This window comes from Electrona antarctica, assembly GCF_951216825.1.
Source record: "Electrona antarctica genome assembly, chromosome: 9".
Lineage (NCBI taxonomy): Eukaryota > Metazoa > Chordata > Actinopteri > Myctophiformes > Myctophidae > Electrona > Electrona antarctica.
Genome location: NC_136790.1, coordinates 28,736,853 through 28,758,047, shown reverse-complemented (window position 1 = coordinate 28,758,047; position 21,195 = coordinate 28,736,853). Strand labels below are relative to the sequence as shown.

The 21,195-nt window shown below is 44.4% G+C and overlaps 4 protein-coding genes across 7 annotated transcripts; 2 read left to right on the top strand and 2 right to left on the bottom strand.

Annotated features, from left to right (window-relative positions):
- On the top strand, nt 1–2,970 carry LOC306930202 (ras-related protein rab7-like). The gene is made up of 5 exons (XM_079511037.1): nt 1–103; nt 430–556; nt 1,398–1,616; nt 1,779–1,904; nt 1,996–2,970. The coding sequence occupies exons 1-5, from the start codon at nt 45–47 to the stop codon at nt 2,080–2,082; spliced, it is 618 nt and encodes a 205-aa protein (XP_079367163.1). The 5' UTR covers nt 1–44; the 3' UTR covers nt 2,083–2,970.
- LOC306930162 (host cell factor 1-like) lies at nt 1,945–10,992 on the bottom strand. Of its 2 annotated transcripts, none has more exons than XM_079510962.1 (15): nt 10,858–10,992; nt 10,306–10,436; nt 9,681–9,819; nt 9,377–9,579; nt 8,288–9,137; nt 7,232–7,368; nt 6,678–6,809; nt 6,355–6,553; nt 5,563–5,874; nt 5,296–5,399; nt 5,074–5,208; nt 4,796–4,978; nt 4,362–4,632; nt 4,051–4,112; nt 1,945–3,947 (listed from the first exon to the last, which is right to left on the bottom strand). In XM_079510962.1, exons 2-14 carry the CDS (start codon nt 10,381–10,383, stop codon nt 4,054–4,056), a joined length of 2,802 nt encoding a protein of 933 aa, XP_079367088.1. In that variant the 5' UTR covers nt 10,384–10,436; nt 10,858–10,992; the 3' UTR covers nt 1,945–3,947; nt 4,051–4,053. The 2 variants fall into 2 exon arrangements, with proteins under 2 accessions (XP_079367088.1, XP_079367089.1); XM_079510963.1 differs by having other exon boundaries at nt 5,608–5,874.
- A 207-nt stretch (nt 10,993–11,199) lies between these two features.
- On the top strand, nt 11,200–14,070 carry LOC306930210 (ras-related protein Rab7-like). Its single transcript, XM_079511046.1, has 4 exons — nt 11,200–11,220; nt 11,999–12,217; nt 12,380–12,505; nt 12,597–14,070. The coding sequence occupies exons 2-4, from the start codon at nt 12,119–12,121 to the stop codon at nt 12,681–12,683; spliced, it is 312 nt and encodes a 103-aa protein (XP_079367172.1). The 5' UTR covers nt 11,200–11,220; nt 11,999–12,118; the 3' UTR covers nt 12,684–14,070.
- On the bottom strand, nt 13,562–21,186 carry LOC306930167 (host cell factor 1-like). 3 transcript variants are annotated; one of them, XM_079510977.1, is made up of 13 exons: nt 21,054–21,186; nt 20,502–20,632; nt 18,904–19,756; nt 17,856–17,992; nt 17,300–17,431; nt 16,978–17,176; nt 16,174–16,494; nt 15,907–16,010; nt 15,694–15,819; nt 15,416–15,598; nt 14,959–15,253; nt 14,643–14,706; nt 13,562–14,539 (listed from the first exon to the last, which is right to left on the bottom strand). In XM_079510977.1, the coding sequence occupies exons 2-13, from the start codon at nt 20,577–20,579 to the stop codon at nt 14,500–14,502; spliced, it is 2,532 nt and encodes an 843-aa protein (XP_079367103.1). In that variant the 5' UTR covers nt 20,580–20,632; nt 21,054–21,186; the 3' UTR covers nt 13,562–14,499. The 3 variants fall into 3 exon arrangements, with proteins under 3 accessions (XP_079367103.1, XP_079367104.1, XP_079367105.1); XM_079510978.1 differs by having other exon boundaries at nt 16,219–16,494; XM_079510979.1 differs by lacking the exon at nt 21,054–21,186 and adding an exon at nt 19,896–19,995 and having other exon boundaries at nt 20,502–20,635.
- Nucleotides 21,187–21,195: the final 9 nt, after the last annotated feature.

Below are 21,195 nucleotides of genomic sequence, written 5' to 3'. Positions count from 1 at the left end.
TAGCACCTTCTTGTTCTTGCACTGAGACGTCGAAACCTCCAATAATGACTGAATGGAATATTCATCCTATTCGTCTGAAAGTAATAGTCATTGGGAACTCAGGGTAAATCAATTGACCTTTTTAAAAGTATGAATAATGACACTAATGATAAACTTTCTATGTTCTGTTCTGTATGACATTTTCTTGGACGTTCCTTTTTCCCTGATTTATAGTCTCTCTAATCTAGATTCTAGAGAGGGAAATTAGGGAAACAATTAATAACTTTCTTGAAATTAGAGATGTAATCTTGTTATGAATGAGGCACATGTTTCAGTTTATCAAAGGGTGTGTGTGTGTGTGTGTGTGTGTGTGTGTGTGTGTGTGTGTGTGTGTGTGTGTGTGCGTGCGTGTGTGCGTGTGCATGTGTCCACTGTGTGTGCGGCGCACAGGGTGGGAAAGTCCTCTCTAATGAACAGATATGTAAACCACCGCTTCACCAACATGTACCGATCCACCGTTGGAACTGACTTTCTCCAAAAAGAAGTAAACATTGGAGGCACCACCATCATCCTGCAGGTGGGCTACTTCTACACGATTTTAAAACCTGTCTGTGATAGCCTGATAGGTGCAATGTTCTGTATCAGTATCATCAGTGTTGGGAGTAACTAGTTACACACAGGCGCGCGCGCGTGCACAGTGACGCGCGCACACACACACACACACACACACACACACACACACACACACACACACACACACACACACACACACACACACACACACACACGCACAACACGGTCAAATGTAAACTGTGTATATATTTTGTGTTGTATTGTTCCACTACATTTCATAATGATATTTGCCACAGAACAACACAAAAACCTTAATTTTTTAGTTGTATTATGCCTTTTTTTAATAAAGTAAAGTAACTAGTAACTAGTTACTTTCATAATTTAGGAACTAGTAAAGTAACTAGTTACTTTAAAAAAAATAACTTGCCCAACACTGAGTATCATACACATCTATATATCTATACATATATCATCATATCAGTATCAAGAGTATCATAAGGGGTTAAATTAATTTCGCATGGAATGTGGAACGCCCTACGAACAGCCGTTAAGAAATGTCATGTGAATCCCTAGCCTCCTTCAAAACCGCAACTGCCTTTTCTGGTTTTATCCAAGTTTTTGTATTGACCTGTACCTTCCTTACCCATTCTGCAATCTGTTAAAAAAAGTTTAAATCATTCATTATATCAATCAAGAAAAGGTTGGGAACCGTTGGTGTATACTAGGAAAAGGAGGGGGCCAAGTACAGACCCCTGAGGGACCCTGGTCAATGAAGTCAACAGGTTGTATCAGGCACTATGACCCTTCAATGTGATTGTTGATACTACTTTGTCTCTCTGACCTAGATTTGGGACACTGCAGGCACAGAAAGATTCCAGTCCCTGGGCACACCCCTTTATAGAGGATCCCACTGTTGTGTCCTAGTATTTGATGTTACGTCAAAGCTGTCTTTCTCTGCTCTGGACATGTGGAGGAAGGAATTCCTGATCCAGGGAGATCCCCCCGATGCAGCGAACTTCCCCTTCATTGTACTGGGGAATAAAACTGACCTGAACCACCGTGAGGTCTGTTCAAAATAGCCTACACAAAAGGTTTAGTTCTACCATAACCTGATAGTTAGAGCCCCAATTCTTCTGTGTTCAAATTTCTTCATCGGTTATTAAATGACTTGCCGTGACTTGTGCCTTTTATGCACAACAGTTATACTTGAATGTTTCCTGTTGCAGGTGTCTCACAAGCAAGCACTGCAGTGGTGTGAAGAGATTGGTGCGCACTACTGTGAGGGGAGTGCCAAGCTAGATGACCATGTGGAGAACACATTCATTAAAGTGGCTCAGGCTGGTCTACAACAGGTAAGTCAGACCTGAACAGATGGATGACTCACAAACCCACTATGTTTAACATGTTTATTTTTGATGATAAAAGATACATTACTCCCTACAGTACAAAAAACACACATTGGAAAATACAGGACATTTCCAGATAACCTGCAAACAGCCAAGGGAAACTCACAACAACTGTGAGTGCTGAGACCAGCACCTGTCCCAGTGTGGGAAGAAAAGTTCTGAGACCTCGGCACAGCGGATGATGACCTATCTAACAAGGGTGCAAAAATAGTGACCCAGCAAAGGTACTGAGGAAGGAAAGGACACATTTGTATATCACATGGAGAGGAACAAACTCATTAAATGTTTTTTTGAGAACCTTCAGTTTATGGTCTAACTTAAGGCATCACTACTTAAATACACTGCTTTTGCATGCATGTCTAGTTTTGTTCAACAGACACACTGACACGCACAAAATTATGAATGCATATGAAGAGAATTTTCAGTATAGAAATAAATCAGGAGAAATCGCAAGATACCCCCATTCAAAACATACAGGTACACACGTCACAGTTAGCTTGCACACCCATCTGTAAAATACAGAGCCGTGAAATAAGAAAAAGAAATGCAAATGTATTAAATGAATTCACATACATCTCATAATTCGATGTGGGAGTCTACCAATAGAATTTGTAAATTAAAAAATAAAAAAAGGGCGTAAAACCACATTCATGAATTAATAAAACGGGACAAATTTAGATGCATGGGGGTTGAGGGGGGCCGTTAAAGAATTGAGAATTTCCTCATTGTACTCCTTAGATTTCCACGTTTGGCAAACGCTAAACAACAAAAGTATTGAGCAAGTTGTGGTAAACAAAGTAAAAGCTTTCCTCTCGCTACATCCACTTCAAAGTTCCCTTCTGTGCTAGAACATCTATGGTCCTAGCTGGAGCAAATACAAAAGGCTCTCTTTCACTCTTGTTAACGAGAAAATACAACCAACTGAACGAAGATTTAAAAGTAGGGTGGCTATCGCAACACAGCTGACCCCTCTTCCCACAACAAACTACAGGGATGAACAAGTTTTTAAAAAGTGTTTTTCGGTTTTTATACTTTTAAAATGCACACTTAACATACAGAGGAGAGAAAAAAAAAAAGCTTAAAAAATACAAAAATAAACTACACAAAGATCTGCATCATTGCTTGCTAATTTTTTGGGAAGATTTTGCAAGATATTTTGTGTGTGTGCTGGAAGTCTCAGTCCTAGCAAAGTCTGTCATTCGTTCTCTACAAATCTCTTCTTCCTGTGTCATTTCTTCTTTTGTCCACTTCATAGCATCGCCCAGCGGTCCTCATCTTGGGGGTAAAAAGCGCACAGTGATGACATACCAGGAGACTGGAAAACTCCAGTACAATGTCTGTACAGAATTGGGTTCTTGATCAAGCAAAAAAAATAAAAAAGGAAAAAAATAAAGATGTCCTCCTCTCTTTGAGGACAAGTGCTTTGTTTTGTTTCCATACTGATTATTCCTCTCATCTAAGCTAATGCCACCACTGCTTTCAGCACTGTACATCCTCATGTAGTCTTTCTCTACAGCCCCCAAAAATACAAAAAAAAAAAAAGTAACATTAAGCTCAGGCTGGCTCCCAGTTTGTGAAAGTTGTAAATGCTTCTCTACACTGCTCAACTACTGTAACTAGCGAAAAATAGATATTTAAAAAGATGGGAGGGAGGTGTGACTGAAAAGGCTATAATGTGCTTCTAAGATTGTGTTGTTCTGGAAATAGTTATGACCAACAGAAAGGGGAGGGGTTTATCTACAAAAAAAAACATCTCAGATTTGACTTTTCATCTTGGTTCCCCGCTGTCTCCATGGCTGGATGGATCTTAGTCAAGGTTGAGGATGAAGGATGAAATTAGGATGAGGATGAAGAGGATGATGGTCAGTCCTCCTGGTAAAAGGACAGCAAGTGGAAAAGGGGACAAGAGACTTGGAAAGGGATGTGGGGGTTGGGGGTTCTGGCCAACCTCACTGGTCCGTCCTTGCTTTCTTTAGACCAGTAGCCTTACTGCAGAGACAGGACAGAAACCAAATTAGGTTCAAATTATTAATCAGTGTCAACTTACATTTTTCAATGTGTGCAATTTAAATCAAAACTAATAAATACTTACGCATCAGGGGAGGTGCGTGGTCTTTTGGGGGCCGGTTTTACAGAGGCAGCATCTTTTCCAGACTGTAAAGCATAAAGATGAGTCCATAAACAATGTTCTAGTGATGATGCCTTTGTCACCAATGACCAATCCAGAAGTTACTTACAGTACATCATAGGATCTCTCTTTAAATCTAAGAAAATAACCCCTGTAGCAAACAAAGGCGGCTGAATAAAAATGTTAAGACAAACAAACTGTTAACACTAATGCTTTCAACACGTACTTGACTCAACAGTATTATACGTAAGTGCAATGTGAACAGGTGTCCTCACCTTGCAGCCATCGGACTTGGGTGGATGGGCCATAGCCTTTTTTGTTGCGGGCAGCAATGCGGAAAATGATGGCTGGCTTGGTGGTGTAGGAGGACTGCACCAGGCAGGAGGGGTTGGGCCCGCGGTACACACGCATAAAAGCCAGCTGGGCTGGTGTTGACGCCTTAGCCTCGGTAGTCTGGTTGCTCTGGATGGCCAGGTACACAGAGTACTCTATAATCTTTCCTGACGTCACAGAGGGCGCCCAGGTCAGGTGGGCCCCAACTGGGCTCTGTGGAAAGTCAAGAAGCACTTTGTTGTCAATTAACACAAGGTACTTGAATTTTTTATTTGTTGCCTATTCCTGCTAGGATGCAAGACATCACACTATTAATCAGTCATGTTGTCACCATGATCAGTACAACTACATCGTCTTCCATTTTAATATTGCTCACCTTGCTGATTTTGATGGCGCAAGGTGCACCTGGGAAGCCTGGTAGACAAGTCTTAAAAGCTGAGATCTCAGAAAAGGTCCCGCGACCGCACGCGTTGATGCCGGCAACACGGAACTTGTAGGCTGTGCCAGGCTGTAGCTTTTTCTTCATTTGACCGTAGTCTGGTATGACACCAGTGTCATCCTATCATGTAAAGATTGGAGAGTGTTAAGTGATTCTCTTGACAAATCATGTTTCCATCTTCCAAGTATGAAAGGAACAATGTGCAATGCACTTACATCTCCGTGAGAGTCATCTGATGGCACATAGAAGAACGTGGCCACCATATTTGTCACCTTGACGATTCCAACGTCAAACCACTGGTTCTCTTTCTTCACAACTGGTTTCACTGGGGCTGGCTGAGGGGTTTGTTTCTATATACAAATAAAAAGGCAAGTTATTTACCTTCTTTCTCTTCTAATAAACCAGTCAGCAGAAGACAGATTAACTGGATGACTCACTCCTCCCTCGATGCCGTTGGCCACTTCTGCAAGAGCGGCTGCTGCTTGCAGTTTAGCTGGACTAGCCACCGATACAGATACAAATGTGCTTGATGGAGCTAGGGCTGTGTAGATAAGATAAGAGGAAGGAATCATTCAGAAAGCTGTATGATCAACAATGAAGGCACAACACGGTTACAGGTAAAAGTGAGGTGAAACTCTTATTCATGCTGGCCTTCAGGAAAAAAGGAATATAAAATACGCATAAAGTACTAGACAGAGCCTTACTCTGAGCTGTTGTACGGAAAATACCAGACAGAGGCAGAGCCTTACTCTGAGCAGTGGTACGGGGCAGCAGTGACGCCACAGCGCTGGTTACAGCCGCGGCCATCTCGTTGTGTCCATTGCTCTCCACAGATGGATCATTCAGGCTGTCAGCGGGGGCGAGACCCTCTGTGGGCAAGCTTGCGTCGACGCTGGCTTGCTGGGCGGCAGCCTGAGCCTCCTGGAGCTGCTGGACCAGCGCTGCTAGCTCCTGCTGGGTCAGTACGATAGGGATGCTTGTTGGCTGCTGGCTCTCCCCACTGGAATCACCTTCATCTGGAGATGCAGACAACATAAAACCTCTCAAGATCATGAAAGACAAACGATGAGTCATCTATGAAAAATGGCCCAATCCTTGGTGGGGTCATTATCTCCGCCCGACCAGGTCGAGATTTGTGCTCAGATTGCACTTTCCTAGTATTATTTAGACCACAAAATGAACGTGACTTAAGGTAGTTAAGTACAAAATCATAAACGCTCTTCACCAAGTTATTTGAACCCAAATACTATACAACTTCGCATTAGTTCACATTCTTCACTTAATACGTCAATCACATTTTCTGATTTCACTTTGACATTGTGGTCAACTTGTAAAGAGCACATTAAATGTGCAAATTAAGCATGAAACATTTACATGATGCATCATTAAAACAGATTTTATAATTAAATCTTTATTCAATTAACTTTCTATCCATCGATTAAATCAAGCACTGGATTAGCCGTTTCACACGATCGGGGAAGAAAAAAAAAACGTACTCATGACGGCTTGTTGAGCTGCCTGGAGGACTGCCTGGATAGCCATGGCCTGGGCTTCTTCAGTGGCAGCTGCCTGAGCTGCTGCTGCCGTTACAGCCAGCTCCTCATCCGACAGCCCTGTTACCATGATGGTGGCCCCTTGGCCCTCCGACATTAGCTCCGAGGGCAGGTTCAATGCAGTAGCAGCTGCCGCCTCTCCCTGGAACAGACACATTGACATTACAGTTCCAAGTCAGTTTTTTGTTTTGCTTTGAAAGTTAGATTCAAGACTCATGTTCACAAATAGCATTTTCTTTATAAATGGCTGTATAAAGTGTGTGCACCTCCGCTTGTGTCTCCATAGCCGTGGGTGCTTCTTCTGCAGCTGCCACAGCGTCTGCCGACGTCTCGGCCTGCATGGGCTCTTCTGTGGTGCTTTCTGCAGAAGTCACTCCCTCTGCAATTGATGAAATAGACTGGGGAGGGAAAAATGTAAATAAAAAAACAACTGAGGAATAGCAGCGTAAACCTCAAACTATATCGACAGATACTAGGATTACCGAACTTCAACTTTTGACGCATTTTTACTGCCCGTTCAAACAAAACTTTCCCTTCAGCCCAAAGACAGGAACCATATGGGTTGGAGGTCGAGTTTCTGTTGTTCTAGAAGGCTAAGAGCATAGTCACTAAATGCACACAAATCAGATTTCTGCAATGTGAAAGACTTTTCCTCATCTGTCAATTAACAATTTATCCAAAAGATAGGATTAGCATCAATATGATTGGCATTTAGAGTCAGATGCAATAAAATACTTTAAACCCCAAGACTTGATTTCTTTGGGTTAAACTAAACTGAGCATGGGTTTGGCTGTGGTATAAGGCCTCATGGCGTTCTTACAGGTACAGGCGTAGTCGACTTTGAAGACTGGGTGACAGTGGTGATGGCCTTGCCCGGAGCGTTTGTAGTTGGGCTGGTTCCTGCTGCAGTAGTCTCTGCACTGCTGGCACCGGCTGTTCCCTCTTCATTTTGTTGAGCTACAGAGATGAGAAATGAAATGCGTCAAATAGACAGCACTGTGACTTTAAGGTTCACAGAAGAGATCTCAGAGTTTGCTAGTGACTTCTTGCCTTTTCAAGCATGGGAAGTCTGCCACGTTATTTCAGTGGAGTGCAACGATATAGACAAGCATTTAAAATACCAGGAACTCAATAACAGTGATAGGTAAATGCTAACTTTTAGCTTAACCCCCTTACTGTTTTCTCCTAAATACTCTCAAAACACATATCGTCGCATTTTGCATCGTACACATCATGCTACTATGGCACCAGGGAGACTGACAATTCTCAAAGGCAGTGTAAATGACAGCCAACGAGAGATCTCAAAACATACTCCGTCTATAAAATCAAATCTGAAAGTCTAATTTCACTTCTGAAGAAAAGCTATTTTTTTAATGTTTTTATCCCACGATTTTGCAACCCAGTGTCAATTATCTAATGTAATCCTGGGCGCTACACATCCTCTGCCAACCTGGGGAGGCAGCGGACAAACCTCATGCTTCCCTCTATGCATGAGGAGTCCAAGCTGCTTCTTTTCACCTGACGGGGGGAGTTTCCCCGGCCGGACGTAGCGCGTGGAAGGAACACGTTATTCCGACCAGTTCCTTTCCCCTCCATCAGGCGCCCCGGCTGGCCAGGGGGAGGTAGTTTAGAGAACAGGATTACTGCATGTTTTTGTGAGGGTACCTACCCTAGGGGACACAGGGAGAACATGCAAACTCCACACAGAAAGGCCCTTTCGCCAACCCCGCCTCAGGTATGGGCACTGATGACACAGAGGAGGGAACACGTCCCCAGCAGGAATTGAACCCAGGACCTTCTAGCTGTGAGGCGACAGCACTACCGACTGTGCCACCGTGCCCCAGAACATAGTTAATTTGACAGTCACATGCTGTACCTGTGCCCTCGCCCGTCTCCATATTGCAGGTAGCGGTGGTGGCTGTGTTGGTGGTTCCTGTCTCGTGGGTTTCACAGGGAATGTTGGAGCAGACCGCTCTCTTTTCCATTCCTGTCTCTGTGCTGGTGGTCTGGTCGCTTCCCATGCTGGAGGTGGATGCGGATGCGGTGTTGGTAGTTCCCGTATTCCCATTGGTCTCGCAATGCTGGTTGGGTTGCCCACTCTGCGTGGTGTCCGTCTGGCCAGCGGGACCCATGTTGGATGCAGACTGGGTAGAAGTGTTGGTGGTGCCTGTCACATGGGTCTCACATGGGGGGTTGGAGCACACCTGCTGCTCCCCACCCATGTTGGCAGAGGCTGTGGTGGCTGTATTGGTTGTCCCGGTTTCGTGTGTCTCACATGGGGGGTTGGAGCACACCTGCTGCGCCCCACCCATGTTGGCAGAGGCCGTGGTGGCTGTATTGGTTGTCCCGGTTTCGTGAGTCTCACAGGGTGGGTTGGAGCACACCTGCTGTACTCTGCCCATGTTGGCAGAGGCTGTGGTGGCCGTGTTGGTTGTCCCGGTTTCATGAGTCTCGCAGGGTGGGTTGGAGCACACCTGCTGTGGTACGGTACCCATGTTGGCGGAAGCCGTGGTGGCCGTGTTGGTGGTTCCCGTCTCGTGGGTTTCGCAGGGCGGGTTGGAGCACACCAGGGTGACGGTCCCAGAGCCCTCACCAGAGCCTCCGGCCTCTGTGGAGCTGGGCTGCTCAGAGGTGGGCGAGGCCAGAATGGAGACAGGTAGGTCCTGTACTGGCTGGGCCTCAACGCCACTGGGAGTGGTGATAAGAGTCACCTGTGTGGGCTGGTTCTGTGAGTAAAGAAGGCAGGAACAATGCAACGGTTATATACATCAGTTTCACTACAAGGAATATCACTACACAAGTTTCACTACAAGGAATATCACTTTAACACATGAATGGCACAATTGTTTTGGTTCTGTGCCTTACTCAATAGCACTTAGCAGGCACTGTAGATGCAGTACCAACAACCCCTCCAATCACCAGTTTATAGCTGAAATGCACCCTTCCTGAGGGTGCAAGTTGTTACCTGCACAGACGAGGGAAGTGCAGAGGTTGTGTTTGTCACTGAGACAGTGATGGCAGTGGGGTTGATGACCTGGCGGGACAAGGTGGCGATGGTGCCCAGTGTTGTGATAGGGGTGGCCAGAGAAGCATTTGCACTGGCCACACTTCCACCTGCCAGGCTAGTGGAGACTGTACCAGTGACTGTCCCCAGAGTGGTGGAGACACCTAGATGATGATGATTTTACAGATGGTATTAGTATGGACAAGCCAGAACACATGGTTTATCACAATCACCAAATCACAAATTGCAAGAATTTCCTTCTTACCTTTGACAACTAGGGTAGTGACCGTGGGCTTAACAGCAGATACCGACACTGGTGTGACAAGTCGCATTCCACCCACTGTGCTCATGGGCACAGTGCGCAGGATGGTACCCGGCTGTCCATGAGCACCTTTCAAACCCACCTAGGGACACCCAAGAAAACTTTAGTGCCAGAACAATGAGGGGGTAGGAAGTCGAACGGTTGAACCTGCAGCTTAACTTTTTAACTGTCAATGAAATATTCAATCAATCAAAACAATAACATAATATCTGTTGGCATAAATCAAAGCTGTTGTCACCAATAAACATATCCAAATGCTAAATGGTGCATTTACAGTGCCTTTCTCCAAAGCGCTTAACAATGTGCAATTGTGCATTACATTCACACACAGACTGCTTGCTACCTTGTAGCTAGACTGTGCTACAAGAAATGTCCAGTGATTTTTTTGCACAACATATTTACAAGTAGGTCAAAACGGGAATAAAGTAAAAAATAAATAAAGGAAATCTACAATTTACACTAGTTCTACTTCCACAACCAGGGTCCTAAACTACTCAAAAAGACATATCTATAATATTTGAAAAGACTGGAGGTTGCGGTTTTCTGGGTATTGTGAGATTTTGCATACCTGAGTCAGTCCCTGCTGGCCAGTGCCAAATTTTGGCATGGTGGTGATGATTTTGCCCGGTGATCCAGACGTCATCATCTTTGTGGTGAGGATTGTGATGGGCGTCCTTGTCCCTGCAGAGCTTGTTATACCTGGACGGAGATAACCCATTAAAATGAATTGTTGAATGCAATATTGTTATCACCACCCATCTACAGTATTGCTCAAAGCACCAATACTGTACTAGTGACTTGTATTGCAGGACTTTATTGGAAATTGCTGTACAAGGTGGGACAATTAACTTAAAGTTTAGGCAATTCATATACCAACATATCATAATGAAAATGTCTGATATGAACTTTTTAATCTCATTTCAGTAGAGCGTTGCCTTAACAATTTGTTCAGGTCAAGGCAAGCAATCATTTTGAACTTTTAAAGCTGCAGTAAACATTTATGCCCTTTAGCAAGCACTAAGTAGGTCTTAACTGGATAGATTTAGTCAAGACAGGGTCTAAGTTACAGTGGCCTCCCTGTTAAATCTTTAGCTATTTGATGTACTAGACCTGTACTTGCCCGTTGGCCACCAGCCTACTTGAGAGCGATGCAACTTGGGAACCTAATAATACCCGCTGTCAACTTGTCGTTTTAACTATCTGTCTGTGTCCCACATGGAGATCTCTGTATTTGTCTGTCTACCTGTGTGTGAAGAGCGCAAACTGACTGTGAAAAGTGGAGTGGTTAAGTAATCAATTTGCAGGTGTGGGGTTGCCATGGCAATCAATTGGCTGAGGCAGAGGCTGGAAATTGCACAGGTGAGGGGATTTAGGCTGATTAGGCCCACTGGCAGAGCCATGTACCGATCCACCATTGGAACTGACTTTCTCCAAAAAGAAGTAAAAGAAGAAGTAAATTGGAGGCACCACCATCATCCTGCAGGTGGGCTACTTCTACACGATTTTAAAACCTGTCTGTGATAGCCTGATAGGTGCAATGTTCTGTATCAGTATCATCAGTGTTGGGAGTATAGTTACACACAGGCGCGCGCGCGCGCACACACACACACACACACACGCGCGCGCGCGGACACGCACAACGGTCAAACGTAAACTGTGTATATATTTTGTGTTGTATTGTTCCACTACATTTCATAATGATATTTGCCACAGAACAACACAAAAACCTTGATTTTTTAGTTGTATTATGCCTTTTTTTAATAAAGTAAAGTAACTAGTAACTAGTTACTTTCATAATTTAGGAACTAGTAAAGTAACTAGTTACTTTAAAAAAAATAACTTGCCCAACACTGAGTATCATACACATCTATATATCTATACATATATCATCATATCAGTATCAAGAGTATCATAAGGGGTTAAATTAATTTCGCATGGAATGTGGAACGCCCTACGAACAGCCGTTAAGAAATGTCATGTGAATCCCTAGCCTCCTTCAAAACCGCAACTGCCTTTTCTTGTTTTATCCAAGTTTTTGTATTGACCTGTACCTTCCTTACCCATTCTGCAATCTGTTAAAAAAAAGTTTAAATCATTCATTATATCAATCAAGAAAAGGTTGGGAACCGTTGGTTCCGTAGGAAAAGGAGGGGGCCAAGTACAGACCCCTGAGGGACCCTGGTCAATGAAGTCAACAGGTTGTATCAGGCACTATGACCCTTCAATGTGATTGTTGATACTACTTTGTCTCTCTGACCTAGATTTGGGACACTGCAGGCACAGAAAGATTCCAGTCCCTGGGCACACCCCTTTATAGAGGATCCCACTGTTGTGTCCTAGTATTTGATGTTACGTCAAAGCTGTCTTTCTCTGCTCTGGACATGTGGAGGAAGGAATTCCTGATCCAGGGAGATCCCCCCGATGCAGCGAACTTCCCCTTCATTGTACTGGGGAATAAAACTGACCTGAACCACCGTGAGGTCTGTTCAAAATAGCCTACACAAAAGGTTTAGTTCTACCATAGCCTGATAGTTAGAGCCCCAATTCTTCTGTGTTCAAATTTCTTCATCGGTTATTAAATGACTTGCCGTGACTTGTGCCTTTTATGCACAACAGTTATACTTGAATGTTTCCTGTTGCAGGTGTCTCACAAGCAAGCACTGCAGTGGTGTGAAGAGATTGGTGCGCACTACTGTGAGGGGAGTGCCAAGCTAGATGACCATGTGGAGAACACATTCATTAAAGTGGCTCAGGCTGGTCTACAACAGGTAAGTCAGACCTGAACAGATGGATGACTCACAAACCCACTATGTTTAACATGTTTATTTTTGATGATAAAAGATACATTACTCCCTACAGTACAAAAAACACACATTGGAAAATACAGGACATTTCCAGATAACCTGCAAACAGCCAAGGGAAACTCGCAACAACTGTGAGTGCTGAGACCAGCACCTGTCCCAGTGTGGGAAGAAAAGTTCTGAGACCTCGGCACAGCGGATGATGACCTATCTAACAAGGGTGCAAAAATAGTGACCCAGCAAAGGTACTGAGGAAGGAAAGGACACATTTGTATATCACATGGAGAGGAACAAACTCATTAAATGTTTTTTTGAGAACCTTCAGTTTATGGTCTAACTTAAGGCATCACTACTTAAATACACTGCTTTTGCATGCATGTCTAGTTTTGTTCAACAGACACACTGACACGCACAAAATTATGAATGCATATGAAGAGAATTTTCAGTATAGAAATAAATCAGGAGAAATCGCAAGATACCCCCATTCAAAACATACAGGTACACACGTCACAGTTAGCTTGCACACCCATCTGTAAAATACAGAGCTGTGAAATAAGAAAAAGAAATGCAAATGTATTAAATGAATTCACATACATCTCATAATTCGATGTGGGAGTCTACCAATAGAATTTGTAAATTAAAAAATTAAAAAAGGGCGTAAAACCACATTCATGAATTAATAAAACGGGACAAATTTAGATGCATGGGGGTTGAGGGGGGCCGTTAAAGAATTGAGAATTTCCTCATTGTACTCCTTAGATTTCCACGTTTGGCAAACGCTAAACAACAAAAGTATTGAGCAAGTTGTGGTAAACAAAGTAAAAGCTTTCCTCTCGCTACATCCACTTCAAAGTTCCCTTCTGTGCTAGAACATCTATGGTCCTAGCTGGAGCAAATACAAAAGGCTCTCTTTCACTCTTGTTAACGAGAAAATACAACCAACTGAACGAAGATTTAAAAGTAGGGTGGCTATCGCAACACAGCTGACCCCTCTTCCCACAACAAACTACAGGGATGAACAAGTTTAAAAAGTGTTTTTCGGTTTTTATACTTTTAAAATGCACACTTAACATACAGAGGGGGGAAAAAAAAAAAGCTTAAAAAATACAAAAATAAACTACACAAAGATCTGCATCATTGCTTGCTAATGTTTTGGGAAGATTTTGCAAGATATTTTTTTGTGTGTGCTGGAAGTCTCAGTCCTAGCAAAGTCTGTCATTCGTTCTCTACAAATCTTCTTCCTGTGTCATTTCTTCTTTTGTCCACTTCATAGCATCGCCCAGCGGTCCTCATCTTGGGGGTAAAAAGCGCACAGTGATGACATACCAGGAGACTGGAAAACTCCAGTACAATGTCTGTACAGAATTGGGTTCTTGATCAAGCAAAAAAAATAAAAAAGGAAAAAATAAAGATGTCCTCCTTTCTTTGAGGACAAGTGCTTTGTTTTGTTTCCATACTGATTATTCCTCTCATCTAAGCTAATGCCACCACTGCTTTCAGCACTGTACATCCTCATGTAGTCTTTCTCTACAGCCCCCAAAAATACAAACACGCACACAAAAAAAGTAGTAACATTAAGCTCAGGCTGGCTCCCAGTTAGTGAAAGTTGTAAATGCTTCTCTACACTGCTCAACTACTGTAACTAGCGAAAAATAGATATTTAAAAAGATGGGAGGGAGGTGTGACTGAAAAGGCTATAATGTGCTTCTACGATTGTGTTGTTCTAGAAATAGTTATGACCAACAGAAAGGGGAGGGGTTTATCTACAAAAAAAACATCTCAGATTTGACTTTTCATCTTGGTTCCCCGCTGTCTCCATGGCTGGATGGATCTTAGTCAAGGTTGAGGATGAAGGATGAAATTAGGATGAAGAGGATGATGGTCAGTCCTCCTGGTAAAAGGACAGCAAGTGGAAAAGGGGACAAGAGACTTGGAAAGGGATGTGGGGGTTCTGGCCAACCTCACTGGTCCGTCCTTGCTTTCTTTAGACCAGTAGCCTTACTGCAGAGACAGGACAGAAACCAAATTAGGTTCAAATTATTAATCAGTGTCAACTTACATTTTTCAATGTGTGCAATTTAAATCAAAACTAATAAATACTTACGCATCAGGGGAGGTGCGTGGTCTTTTGGGGGCCGGTTTTACAGAGGCAGCATCTTTTCCAGACTCTGTAAAGCATAAAGATGAGTCCATAAACAATGTTCTAGTGATGATGCCTTTGTCACCAATGACCAATCCAGAAGTTACTTACAGTACATCATAGGATCTCCCTTTAAATCTAAGAAAATAACCCCTGTAGCAAACAAAGGCGGCTGAATAAAAATGTTAAGACAAACAACAAACTGTTAACACTAATGCTTTCAACACGTACTTGACTCAACAGTATTATACGTAAGTGCAATGTGAACAGGTGTCCTCACCTTGCAGCCATCGGACTTGGGTGGATGGGCCATAGCCTTTTTTGTTGCGGGCAGCAATGCGGAAAATGATGGCTGGCTTGGTGGTGTAGTCAATGTGGGCATTGGAGAGACTGGAGGACCGCACCAGGCAGGAGGGGTTGGGCCCGCGGTACACACGCATAAAAGCCAGCTGGGCTGGTGTTGACGCCTTAGCCTCGGTAGTCTGGTTGCTCTGGATGGCCAGGTACACAGAGTACTCTATAATCTTTCCTGACGTCACAGAGGGCGCCCAGGTCAGGTGGGCCCCAACTGGGCTCTGTGGAAAGTCAAGAAGCACTTTGTTGTCAATTAACACAAGGTACTTGAATTTTTTATTTGTTGCCTATTCCTGCTAGGATGCAAGACATCACACTATTAATCAGTCATGTTGTCACCATGATCAGTACAACTACATTGTCTTCCATTTAATATTGCTCACCGTGCTGATTTTGATGGCACAAGGTGCACCTGGGAAGCCTGGTAGACAAGTCTTAAAAGCTGAGATCTCAGCTTTTTTTGCGGTCCCGCACGTGTTGATGCCGGCAACGCGTAACTTGTAGGCTGTGCCAGGCTGTAGCTTTTTCTTCATTTGACCGTAGTCTGGTATGACACCAGTGTCATCCTATCATGTAAAGATTGGAGAGTGTTAAGTGATTCTCTTGACAAATCATGTTTCCATCTTCCAAGTATGAAAGGAACAATGTGCAATGCACTTACATCTCCGTGAGAGTCATCTGATGGCACATAGAAGTGCGTGACCACCAATTTGACGATTCCAACGTCAAACCACTGGTTCTCTTTCTTCACAACTGGTTTCACTGGGGCTGGCTGAGGGGTTTGTTTCTATATACAAATAAAAAGGCAAGTTATTTACCTTCTTTCTCTTCTAATAAACCAGTCAGCAGAAGACAGATTAACTGGATGACTCACTCCTCCCTCGATGCCGTTGGCCACTTCTGCAAGAGCGGCTGCTGCTTGCAGTTTAGCTGGACTAGCCACCGATACAGATACAAATGTGCTTGATGGAGCTAGGGCTGTGTAGATAAGATAAGAGGAAGGAATCATTCAGAAAGCTGTATGATCAACAATGAAGGCACAACACGGTTACAGGTAAAAGTGAGGTGAAACTCTTATTCATGCTGGCCTTCACGAAAAAAGGAATATAAAATACGCATAAAGTACTAGACAGAGCCTTACTCTGAGCTGTTGTACGGAAAATACCAGACAGAGGCAGAGCCTTACTCTGAGCAGTGGTACGGGGCAGCGGTGACGCCACAGCGCTGGTTACAGCCGCGGCCATCTCGTTGTGTCCATTGCTCTCCACAGATGGATCATTCAGGCTGTCAGCGGGGGCGAGACCCTCTGTGGGCAAGCTTGCGTCGACGCTGGCTTGCTGGGCGGCAGCCTGAGCCTCCTGGAGCTGCTGTTGCTGCTGGACCAGCGCTGCTAGCTCCTGCTGGGTCAGTACGATAGGGATGCTTGTTGGCTGCTGGCTCTCCCCACTGGAATCACCTTCATCTGGAGATGCAGACAACATAAAACCTCTCAAGATCATGAAAGACAAACGATGAGTCATCTATGAAAAATGGCCCAATCCTTGGTGGGGTCATTATCTCCGCCCGACCAGGTCGAGATTTGTGCTCAGATTGCACTTTCCTAGTATTATTTAGACCACAAAATGAACGTGACTTAAGGTAGTCAAGTACAAAATCATAAACGCTCTTCACCAAGTTATTTGAACCCAAATACTATACAACTTCGCATTAGTTCACATTCTTCACTTAATACGTCAATCACATTTTCTGATTTCACTTTGACATTGTGGTCAACTTGTAAAGAGCACATTAAATGTGCAAATTAAGCATGAAACATTTACATGATGCATCATTAAAACAGATTTTATAATTAAATCTTTATTCAATTAACTTTCTATCCATCGATTAAATCAAGCACTGGATTAGCCGTTTCACACGATCGGGGAAGAAAAAAAAAAAAACGTACTCATGACGGCTTGTTGAGCTGCCTGGAGGACTGCCTGGATAGCCATGGCCTGGGCTTCTTCAGTGGCAGCTGCCTGAGCTGCTGCTGCCGTTACAGCCAGCTCCTCATCCGACAGCCCTGTTACCATGATGGTGGCCCCTTGGCCCTCCGACATTAGCTCCGAGGGCAGGTTCAATGCAGTAGCAGCTGCCGCCTCTCCCTGGAACAGACACATTGACATTACAGTTCCAAGTCAGTTTTTTTTTTGCTTTGAAAGTTAGATTCAAGACTCATGTTCACAAATAGCATTTTCTTTATAAATGGCTGTATAAAGTGTGTGCACCTCTGCTTGTGTCTCCATAGCCGTGGGTGCTTCTTCTGCAGATGCCACAGCGTCTGCCGACGTCTCGGCCTGCACGGGCTCTTCTGTGGTGCTTTCTGCAGAAGTCACTCCCTCTGCAATTGATGAAATAGACTGGGGAGGGAAAAATGTAAATAAAAAAAAACAACTGAGGAATAGCAGCGTAAACCTCAAACTATATCGACAGATACTAGGATTACCGAACTTCAACTTTTGACGCATTTTTACTGCCCGTTCAAACAAAACTTTCCCTTCAGCCCAAAGACAGGAACCATATGGGTTGGAGGTCGAGTTTCTGTTGTTCTAGAAGGCTAAGAGCATCGTCACTAAATGCACACAAATCAGATTTCTGCAATGTGAAAGACTTTTCCTCATCTGTCAATTAACAATTTATCCAAAAGATAGGATTAGCATCAATATGATTGGCATTTAGAGTCAGATGCAATAAAATACTTTAAACCCCAAGACTTGATTTCTTTGGGTTGAACTGAACTGAGCATGGGTTTGGCTGTGGTATAAGGCCTCATGGCGTTCTTACAGGTACAGGCGTAGTCGACTTTGAAGACTGGGTGACAGTGGTGATGGCCTTGCCCGGAGCGTTTGTAGTTGGGCTGGTTCCTGCTGCAGTAGTCTCTGCACTGCTGGCACCGGCTGTTCCCTCTTCATTTTGTTGAGCTACAGAGATGAGAAATGAAATGCGTCAAATAGACAGCACTGTGACTTTAAGGTTCATAGAAGAGATCTCAGAGTTTGCTAGTGACTTCTTGCCTTTTCAAGCATGGGAAGTCTGCCACGTTATTTCAGTGGAGTGCAACGATATAGACAAGCATTTAAAATACCAGGAACTCAATAACAGTGATAGGTAAATGCTAACTTTTAGCTTAACCCCCTTACTGTTTTCTCCTAAATACTCTCAAAACACATATCGTCGCATTTTGCATCGTACACATCATGCTACTATGGCACCAGGGAGACTGACAATTCTCAAAGGCAGTGTAAATGACAGCCAACGAGAGATCTCAAAACATACTCTGTCTATAAAATCAAATCTGAAAGTCTAATTTCACTTCTGAAGAAAAGCTATTTTTTTAATGTTTTTATCCCACGATTTTGCAACCCAGTGTCAATTATCTAATGTAATCCTGGGCGCTACACATCCTCTGCCAACCTGGGGAGGCAGCGGACAAACCTCATGCTTCCTTCTATGCATGAGGAGTCCAAGCTGCTTCTTTTCACCTGACGGGGGGAGTTTCCCCGGCCGGACGTAGCGCGTGGAAGGAACACGTTATTCCGACCAGTTCCTTTCCCCTCCATCCGGCTGGCCAGGGGGAGGTAGTTTAGAGAACAGGATTACTGCACGTTTTTGTGAGGGTACCTACCCTAGGGGACACAGGGAGAACATGCAAACTCCACACAGAAAGGCCCTTTCGCCAACCCCGCCTCAGGTATGGGCACTGATGACACGGAGGAGGGAACACGTCCCCAGCAGGAATTGAACCCAGGACCTTCTAGCTGTGAGGCGACAGCACTACCGACTGTGCCACCGTGCCCCAGAACATAGTTAATTTGACAGTCACATGCTGTACCTGTGCCCTCGCCCGTCTCCATATTGCAGGTAGCGGTGGTGGCTGTGTTGGTGGTTCCTGTCTCGTGGGTTTCACAGGGAATGTTGGAGCAGACCGCTCTCTTTTCCATTCCTGTCCCTGTGCTGGTGGTCTGGTCGCTTCCCATGCTGGAGGTGGATGTGGATGCGGTGTTGGTAGTTCCCGTATTCCCATTGGTCTCGCAATGCTGGTTGGGTTGCCCACTCTGCGTGGTGTCCGTCTGGCCAGCGGGACCCATGTTGGATGCAGACTGGGTAGAAGTGTTGGTGGTGCCTGTCACATGGGTCTCACATGGGGGGTTGGAGCACACCTGCTGCTGCTCCCCACCCATGTTGGCAGAGGCTGTGGTGGCTGTATTGGTTGTCCCGGTTTCGTGTGTCTCACATGGGGGGTTGGAGCACACCTGCTGCGCCCCACCCATGTTGGCAGAGGCCGTGGTGGCTGTATTGGTTGTCCCGGTTTCGTGAGTCTCACAGGGTGGGTTGGAGCACACCTGCTGTACTCTGCCCATGTTGGCAGAGGCTGTGGTGGCCGTGTTGGTTGTCCCGGTTTCATGAGTCTCGCAGGGTGGGTTGGAGCACACCTGCTGTGGTACGGTACCCATGTTGGTGGAAGCCGTGGTGGCCGTGTTGGTGGTTCCCGTCTCGTGGGTTTCGCAGGGCGGGTTGGAGCACACCAGGGTGACGGTCCCAGAGCCCTCACCAGAGCCTCCGGCCTCTGTGGAGCTGGGCTGCTCAGAGGTGGGCGAGGCCAGAATGGAGACAGGTAGGTCCTGTACTGGCTGGGCCTCAACGCCACTGGGAGTGGTGATAAGAGTCACCTGTGTGGGCTGGTTCTGTGAGTAAAGAAGGCAGGAACAATGCAACGGTTATATACATCAGTTTCACTACAAGGAATATCACTACACAAGTTTCACTACAAGGAATATCACTTTAACACATGAATGGCACAATTGTCTTGGTTCTGTGCCTTACTCAATAGCACTTAGCAGGCACTGTAGATGCAGTACCAACAACCCCTCCAATCACCAGTTTATAGCTGAAATGCACCCTTCCTGAGGGTGCAAGTTGTTACCTGCACAGACGAGGGAAGTGCAGAGGTTGTGTTTGTCACTGAAAAAAAATCATTAACATGGTGAAACACATCTTGATGACATCATCAAGATGTGTTTCACCATGTTAATGATTTTTTTCATAATTACAGTTCTAGGAAACACAGAATAGGGGGACTTTTTTATTATTTCCACACAACAGCTCTAAGGCATATTAATGGCATAGTAAAATGTTGAAAATGGGTGGTTTTCCCCTTTAGCAATGTGCAATTGTGCATTACATTCACTCACACACAGACTGCTTGCTACCTTGTAGCTAGACTGTGCTACAAGAAATGTCCAGTGATTTTTTGCACAACATATTTACAAGTAGGTCAAAACGGGAATAAAGTAAAAAATAAAGGAAATCTACAATTTACACTAGTTCTACTTCCACAACCAGGGTCCTAAACTACTCAAAAAGACATATCTATAATATTTGAAAAGACTGGAGGTTGCGGTTTTCTGGGTATTGTGAGATTTTGCATACCTGAGTCAGTCCCTGCTGGCCAGTGCCAAATTTTGGCATGGTGGTGATGATTTTGCCCGGTGATCCAGACGTCATCATCTTTGTGGTGAGGATTGTGATGGGCGTCCTTGTCCCTGCAGAGCTTGTTATACCTGGACGGAGATAACCCATTAAAATGAATGGTTGAATGCAATATTGTTATCACCACCCATCTACAGTATTGCTCAAAGCACCAATACTGTACTAGTGACTTGTATTGCAGGACTTTATTGGAAATTGCTGTACAAGGTGGGACAATTAACTTAAAGTTTAGGCGATTCATATACCAACATATCATAATGAAAATGTCTGATATGAACTTTTTAATCTCATTTCAGTAGAGCGTTGCCTTAACAATTTGTTCAGGTCAAGGCAAGCAATCATTTTGAACTTTTAAAGCTGCAGTAAACATTTATGCCCTTTAGCAAGCACTAAGTATGTCTTAACTGGATAGATTTAGTCAAGACAGGGTCTAAGTTACAGTGGCCTCCCTGTTAAATCTTTAGCTATTTGATGTACTAGACCTGTACTTGCCTGTTGGCCACCAGCCTACTTGAGAGCGATGCAACTTGGGAACCTAATAATACCCGCTGTCAACTTGTCGTTTTAACTATCTGTCTGTGTCCCACATGGAGATCTCTGTATTTGTCTGTCTACCTGTGTGTGAAGAGCGCAA

Excerpts from the sequence above, each read along its gene's own strand:
- LOC306930202 (XM_079511037.1), top strand. The coding sequence starts at position 45 with ATGACTGAATGGAATATTCATCCTATTCGTCTGAAAGTAATAGTCATT. Across the intron at positions 104-429 it reads ATAGTCATTGGGAACTCAGG|GGTGGGAAAGTCCTCTCTAA; the intron begins GTAAATCAATTG and ends TGCGGCGCACAG. Across the intron at positions 557-1,397 it reads GCACCACCATCATCCTGCAG|ATTTGGGACACTGCAGGCAC; the intron begins GTGGGCTACTTC and ends TCTCTGACCTAG.
- LOC306930162 (XM_079510962.1), bottom strand. The coding sequence starts at position 10,383 with ATGATGACGTCTGGATCACCGGGCAAAATCATCACCACCATGCCAAAA. Across the intron at positions 6,554-6,677 it reads CTATGGAGACACAAGCGGAG|GGAGAGGCGGCAGCTGCTAC; the intron begins GTGCACACACTT and ends TGTCTGTTCCAG. Across the intron at positions 5,209-5,295 it reads CCAACGGCATCGAGGGAGGA|AAACAAACCCCTCAGCCAGC; the intron begins GTGAGTCATCCA and ends ATTTGTATATAG.
- LOC306930210 (XM_079511046.1), top strand. The coding sequence starts at position 12,119 with ATGTGGAGGAAGGAATTCCTGATCCAGGGAGATCCCCCCGATGCAGCG. Across the intron at positions 12,218-12,379 it reads CTGACCTGAACCACCGTGAG|GTGTCTCACAAGCAAGCACT; the intron begins GTCTGTTCAAAA and ends TTCCTGTTGCAG. Across the intron at positions 12,506-12,596 it reads CTCAGGCTGGTCTACAACAG|TACAAAAAACACACATTGGA; the intron begins GTAAGTCAGACC and ends TACTCCCTACAG.
- LOC306930167 (XM_079510977.1), bottom strand. The coding sequence starts at position 20,579 with ATGATGACGTCTGGATCACCGGGCAAAATCATCACCACCATGCCAAAA. Across the intron at positions 15,254-15,415 it reads GTGCCATCAAAATCAGCACG|AGCCCAGTTGGGGCCCACCT; the intron begins GTGAGCAATATT and ends GACTTTCCACAG. Across the intron at positions 14,540-14,642 it reads CCACGCACCTCCCCTGATGC|TAAGGCTACTGGTCTAAAGA; the intron begins GTAAGTATTTAT and ends CTGTCTCTGCAG.